Genomic DNA, 7326 nt, shown 5'->3' on the forward strand with positions numbered 1-7326 from the left:
AGAGCTGCTCCTGTCACCAACTCTTTATTGGGGACACTGGAGGGGACAAGGGGGAGACACCTCCCCAAATGGGGGGGTCCCTGTGCCCCCCACCCCCCAAAAAAAACCCCAATTTTTTGGGGGGGAGGTCTCAACCTCCCCCTGGGCTCCTCTTCATCCTCATTTAGGGTCGGACGAGGCCGGGGGGAGCACGGGGACCCCAAAATTCCCCTACATGAGGCGGCACTGCTCCCCAGTGACCCCCCCCGGCAGCTCCAGGTTGAGTCCAGGGGGCTGTAGGGGGGCACGGCAGGGTCACCCCAAGTCTTTTGGGGTCACCCCAGCTCTGTGGGGTCACCCCAAATCTACAGGATCACCCCAGATCTACGGGAGCACCCTAAATCTTACGGTGTCATCCCAAATCGTTTGGGATAGCCCCAATCCTATGGGATCACCCTAAATTTTATTGGTTCACCCCAATTCTATGGGGTCACCCCAAATCTTATGGGATCACCCCGATTCTGTGGAGTGACCCCAAATTCATGGGGTCACACCAAATGTATGAGGTCACCCCAAGTCTTCTGAGACCATCCCAAATCTATGGGATTATATGGGATGATTATCTCATGGGATCACCCAGTTCTATTGACTTCAACCCAAAACTTTTGGGATCGCCCAAATTCTTACAGGATCACCCCAAATCTATGAGGTCACCCCAAATCTACGGGGTCACCCCCAAACAGCTCGGCTGACCCCAAATCCTTTTAGGGGGGCGTCCCCAAACACTCACCGTGTCCCCCGCCAGCTCCTTGGGGGGGTGGCCCAGGTCCTGCAGCTGCGAGGGGACAGAAGGAGGGGACACAGGGACACGGAGAGGGGACACAGAGGGGGTCAGGGCAGGGCCGGGCGGTTTTGGGGTCACCCCGGCCCCCCCGTACCTGCTGCATCAGGTCCAGCAGGGTCTCGAAGCGCTCCCGGCGCTGCCCCTCGGGCTCCTCCGGCCGCTCCCGCTCCAGCTCCGAGCAGATCCGGAGCATCAGCGCCTGCTGCGCCCGGAACCGCTCCCGCTGCTCCGGGGACAGGGACCCCTCGTGCTGCTGGAGCCACTCCGGGTACTGGGGACAGCCAGGGGACAGTCAGGGGACACCAGGGGACAGCCAGGGGACAGTCAGGGGACACCAGGGAACCCCCAAATCCCAGCCCCTGCTGCGCCCGGAACCGCTCCCGCTGCTCCGGGGACAGGGACCCCTCGTGCTGCTGGAGCCACTCCGGGTACTGGGGGCAGCCAGGGGACAGTCAGGGGACAGCCAGGGGACAGCCAGGGGACACTGTGTGAACCCATGAGGGATCCCCATGAGACCCTTGATGGAGCCCCAGTATCCCGGAGAAAAGGGGGAGATGTCCCAGTACAGCCCTGGGGGTGACAAGGACAGACCTTGGGGACAGCAGGGACCCTCAGAGACAGAAGAGACCCCCCCAAGAGAGCCCAGAAGGGACAGTAACATCCTGGGGGTGACAGGGACAGACCCTGGGGACAGGAGGGACCCTGGGGACAGAGCCAGGGAACAGAAGGGACCTGCCAATACACCCCAAAAGGGACGGGGACACCTTGAGAGTGATGCAGACAGACCCTGGGAACAGAAGGGCACCCCAGGTTTTTGGGAAGCTTCTCCCCATTTTAGGCATAACAGGACTCTCCCCATTTTTCTGGGGTCCCCTCTCGGATTTTTGAGATCCCCTCTGGTTTTTGGGGTCCCATCTTCTCGGTGATGTCCTTGAGAGAAGGGTAGACCACATCCTTGGACAGCAGGGACTCCATGATACCCCCACAAGTCTCCTGAGTTTCCCACACCCCAAAGGAACCCTCCAAGATTTCAGGGACCCTCCCTAGGGTTTTGGGGACCCCTCTCGCTTTTTGGGGTCCCCTCCCCATTTTTTGGGGTCCCACCTTCTCCGTGGAGGGAGGGGCAGAGCACACCCCAGAACAGCAGGGACTGCACGATGTCCCCACAACCCCTACACATTTCCCATGCCCCAAGGGACAACCCCAGGTTTCTGGGGACACTCCCAGACTTTTGGGGAAACCCTTAGGTTTTTTGGGGTGCCCTCCCGGTTTTTTTTGAGGTCCCACCTTCTCGGTGATCTCCTTGAGGGAAGGGTAGAGCACGTCCTTGGACAGCAGGGACTCCATGATGCTGCGCATGACGGGCAGGACGCCGTCCCCGCCGCCCTCCTCCAGCCCCAGCCCCTCCAGGGCCTTTGCCAGCTCCTCCTCCGAGCCTGGGGAATTCTGTGGGATCCCCGGGACCCCCGTGAGGCCCCCGGGATGCCGGGAGAGCCCCCCAGGATCCCAGGGAGGGCTGGGAATACCTGGATGTCATTGGCATTCTTGGCCAGCCCGCTCAGGGTCTCCTTGAGGCAGGAGGTGAATTCCTGCTGCGAGGCGGCGTCGCTGCCTGCGGGGTTGGGAAGGGGGATAATGGGAACAATGGGACTGGGGACAATGGGAATAATGGGGGTGTCATCCCCCATCCTGAATGGGGGGGAACAATTCCAAATGGGATTGGGAATGGGGCGACACTGGGGAGCCCAATGGGGTCTTGTCTCGGAGATCTTGATCCCAAACGGGGATCCCAGGAGTGGGAATGGGATTGGGAATGGGGTGGGAATGGGGCATAATGGGAATAATGGGGGGTCCTGCTGGGTTCCCAGGAAGATTCTCAGTACCCCACAGCACCCAGAGACGCCCACAGCCCCGAGCCCAAGTGGGGATCCCCAAATTCCAGAAACACGGAAGGTGCTGGGGTGGATCTGGGTGGTGACAACACGGGGTGACAACAGGGACTGGGAGCCCTCCATGGACCAGGAACAGGGACTGGGAATGGGGACTGGGAATGGGGACAGGGACTGGGAATGGGGACAGGGACTGTAGACAGGGACTGGGAGCCCTCCATGGACCAGGAACAGGGACTGGGAATGGGGACTGGGAACAGGCACTGGGAACAGGCACTGGGAACAGGGACAGGGACTGGGAATGGGAACAGGGACTGGGGACAGGGACTGGGAGCCCTCCATGGACCAGGAACAGGGACTGGGAACAGGTAACAGGGACTGGGATCAGGAACAGGGAACAGGGACAGGGATCAGGAACAGGGAACAGGGAACAGGGACAGGGACTGGGAGTGGGGACAGGACAGGGAACAGGGACTGGGACCCCTCCATGGACCAGGAACAGGGACTGGGAACAGGTAACAGGGACTGGGATCAGGAACAGGGAACAGGGAACAGGGACAGGGACTGGGAGTGGGGACAGGACGGGGAACAGGGACTGGGACCCCTCCATGGACCGGGAACCGGGACTGGGAACAAGAACAGGAACAGGGAACAGAGACTGGGAACAGGAACAGGGACTGGGAATAGGGACAGGGAGCAGGAACAGGAACGAGGAACACAGACTGGGATCAGGAAGAGGGATGGGAAACAGGGACAGGGAGCAGGAACCAGGGAGGGGACCAGACACAAGCACAAGGTGCCCAGGGCTGCTCCGGGGTGGGGATCCCCACATTCCCACCTCACCCACCAACTTTTCCAGCAGCTTCTGAGAGCTTCTGGAACTGCTCCACGAGCTGGGGCTCCTGCCGGGCCAGCTCCTGCATGGCCTCCTGGAACTCGGCCGCCGCCTGCGCCGCCAGCTCGCCCTCAAAGAGCTCCTGGAAGAATCTCTCCTGCGAGGAGAAGAGCGAGCCCTGCACACGGGGTCAGCGCGGCCGCACGGCCCCACAACGGGGCACAACGGGATTTTGGGGGGGCCCCACCTTGGCGGAGTCGGCGGCGGAGGAAGGAGAAGGGGACGGGGGGGACGAGGAGCTGGGAGGGGGAGCGGGGCAGCTGCGCTCGAAGTCATCCAGGGCACCTGGGGGGGAACGGGGTCAGGGGACCCCAAAAAAGGGGTGGGAAAAGGGGGTTGTGCACCCCACATGGTCACGGACACCGGGTGACTGTAACTGAAAGGTGTATGCCAGTAACTGTACCCCAGAACTGCACCCCAATAATTCCCATAAATCATGGCGCCCCAGTAACTTCACCCCAATAACTGTAAACCAAAACTGCACCCCAATAATTCCCATAAATCATGGCACCCCAGTAACTTCACCCCAATAACTGTAAACCAAAACTGCACCCCAATAATTCCCATAAATCATGGCACCCCAGTAACTTCACCCCAATAACTGTAAACCAAAACTGCACCCCAATAATTCCCATAAATCATGGTGCCCCAGTAACTTCACCCCAGTAACTGTACCCCAGAACTGCACCCCAATAATTCCCATAAATCATGGCGCTCCAGTAACTTCACCCCAGTAACTGTAAACCAAAACTGCACCCCAATAATTCCCATAAATCATGGCACCCCAGTAACTTCACCCCAGTAACTGTACCCCAAAACTGCACCCCAATAATTCCCATAAATCATGGCACCCCAGTAACTTCACCCCAGTAACTGTACCCCAAAACTGCACCCCAATAATTCCCATAAATCATGGCACCCCAGTAACTGTACCCCAGAACTGCACCCCAATAATTCCCATAAATCATGGCACCCCAGTAACTTCACCCCAGTAACTGTAAACCAAAACTGCACCCCAATAATTCCCATAAATCATGGCACCCCAGTAACTGTACCCCAGAACTGCACCCCAATAATTCCCATAAATCATGGCGCCCCAGTAACTTCACCCCAGTAACTGTAAACCAAAACTGCACCCCAATAATTCCCATAAATCATGGCACCCCAGTAACTTCACCCCAGTAACTGTACCCCAAAACTGCACCCCAATAATTCCCATAAATCATGGCACCCCAGTAACTTCACCCCAGTAATTGTACCCCAAAACTGCGCCCCCAAACCCTCATCCCCTTGTACCCAATAGCCCCCAGACCCTCTGTACTCCAGTGACCCCCCCCAGTTCCCCTGCACCCCAATAATCCATCCAGCCCCTCCCAACACCCCTCACCACAATAACCCCCAGGTCCCCCCGACCCCAATAACCCCTGGAACCCCCAGTACCCCACAAACTCCCCCAGCCCCCCATGAACCCCCCAAACCCCAATGACCCCCCAGCCCCCCATGAACCCCCAGCCCCCCATGAACCCCCCCAAACCCCAATGACCCCCCAGCCCCCCCTGAACCCCCAGCCCCTCATGAACCCCCCCAAACCCCAATGACCCCCCAGCCCCCCCTGAACCCCCAGCCCCTCATGAACCCTCCAAACCCCAATGACCCCCCAGCCCCCCCTGAACCCCCAGCCCCTCATGAACCCCCCCAAACCCCAATGACCCCCCAGCCCCCCCTGAACCCCCAGCCCCTCATGAACCCTCCAAACCCCAATGACCCCCCAGCCCCCCCTGAACCCCCAGCCCCTCATGAACCCTCCAAACCCCAGTGACCCCCCAGCCCCCCATGAACCCCCCAAACCCCAATGATCCCCCAGCTCCCCATGAACCCCCCAAACTCCAATGACCCCTCAGCCTCCCACGAACCCCCCAAGCCCCTCACGAACCCCCCAAACCCCAATGACCCCCTCAGCCCCTCACGACCCCCAGCCCCTCCCGCTCCCTTTCACCCCAATGACCCCCGACCTCCACCGCACCCCATGACCGCCACTGTTCCCAGTGCCGCGCAGCCCCCCCCCGCACCGCAACGACCCCCGGGCCCCTCCGGTCCCCCCTCACTCCAGGGCCCCCCCTCACTCTCCAGCAGCTCCTCCAGCTCCGGGTCGGGCCCCGGGCCCGGGCCCGGCTCCGCCGCCATCTTGGCCCGCTCCGCCCTCCGCCGCCAGGGGGCGCTGTCCTGGGGACACGCCCCTTCCCGCCCCGGGGGACACGCCCCTCCCCGCCGGCCCCGCCCACCCGGAAAACCCGGAACGGGAGCGGGAACGGAGGCGGGAGCGGGAACGGGAACGCGATAGGGAGCGGGAACGGGAGCGGGAGCGGGAACGGGAGTGGAGTGGGAACAGGAACAGGGACAAGAAAGGGAAAAGGAACGGGGACAGGAACAGGGGAACAGGAACGGGATCGGGAGCAGGGACAGGAACGGGGGAACAGGAACGGGATCGGGAACAGGGACGGGAACGGGATCGGGGAACAGTATCGGGAGGGGGAGCAGGGTCGGGATCAGGAACCGGGACTGGGAACTGAGACCGGGTTCGGGGACCGGGGCTGGGAACAGGGACTGGGGAACGGGAACGGGAACTGGGAGCTGGGGTAGGAACTGGGACCGGGAACAGAACTGGGAACATGGACCGGGAAGAGTGACCGGGACCGGGGACCGGGACCAGCGGCAGGGACCTCTCCATGGACCGGGAACCGTGACTGGGACCCTCATCCCAAATTTTGGGGGTCCCGGTCCCTCAGGTCTCAAATTTTGGGATCCCAGGGCTTGGACATCCCGGATTTTGGGGTCCCAGATTTTGGGGTCCCAGCCCCTCACGGCCGCAGGTCACCCCGGTGTCCCCATGTCCCCCTCGTGTCCCCATCATGTCCTCACCGGGGCGGGGGGAAAAAGGAGGAAAAAGCCCCAGAACTCAACGGGGAGGAGGTTGGGATCAACCCTGGAACCCCCCAAAACCCCCAGGACCCCCTTGGGGTGCTCCCCCAGCCCGGGGGGAGGGGCTGGGTTGGGATTTGGGGTCGCTCAAGGGCAGAACGGACTCGGTTTTTGGGAATTAATTGCGTTTATTGTCCACCGAAAGGGAAAACGGGAAGGAAAAAAAAAATCCAGAAACTCCTGCCCCCAACCCCGCTCCCCCCGGGGACACCCCCGTGTCCCCCAGGGCTGTCCCCAACACCCCTCGGCAGCTCCCGGTGACCACAGGGAGGGGACAGGGACAGGTCCCGGTGGCCACGGGCAGGGTGGGCACCCACGGGATGAAGTGACACACGTGTGTGGGCGTCCCCAGTGTCACCTCAGTGTCACCTCAGTGTCCCCAGGGTCACCTCAGCATCCCCAGGGTCACCCAGTGCCCCCAGTGTCACCTCAGTGTCACCCAGTGTCCCCAGTGTCACCTCAGAGTCCCCGGTACCAACCAGTGCCCCTGTGTCACCCCAGTGTCCCCAGTGTCACCTCAGCATCCCCGGTGCTCCCAGTGTCACCCCAGTGCCACCCAGTGTCACCTCAGCATCCCCAGTGTCACCCAGTGCCATCCCCAGTGTCACAGCACGTTCTCGTGCATGTCACCGCTGTCCCCTGGGTGGCATTTGGGGACCTGGCAGCTTCCCAGGGGTGGCACTTGAGGACTCAGCGTCACCCAGTGCCACCCCCCAGTGCCACCCAGTGTCACCCCGGTG

The 7326-nt window shown here is 61.5% G+C and overlaps 1 protein-coding gene across 1 annotated transcript; it reads right to left on the minus strand.

The window, feature by feature from the left end:
• Positions 1-8: 8 nt before the first annotated feature.
• On the minus strand, positions 9-5806 carry PEX19 (peroxisomal biogenesis factor 19). The gene is made up of 8 exons (XM_062511201.1): positions 5731-5806; positions 3795-3892; positions 3560-3725; positions 2350-2435; positions 2111-2269; positions 918-1094; positions 770-814; positions 9-273 (listed from the first exon to the last, which is right to left on the minus strand). Exons 1-8 carry the CDS (start codon positions 5789-5791, stop codon positions 211-213), a joined length of 855 nt encoding a protein of 284 aa, XP_062367185.1. The 5' UTR covers positions 5792-5806; the 3' UTR covers positions 9-210.
• Between the last annotated feature and the right edge of the window lie 1520 nt (positions 5807-7326).

The sequence above is a fragment of the Cinclus cinclus genome, chromosome 31 (assembly GCF_963662255.1).
Source record: "Cinclus cinclus chromosome 31, bCinCin1.1, whole genome shotgun sequence".
Classification (NCBI taxonomy): domain Eukaryota; kingdom Metazoa; phylum Chordata; class Aves; order Passeriformes; family Cinclidae; genus Cinclus; species Cinclus cinclus.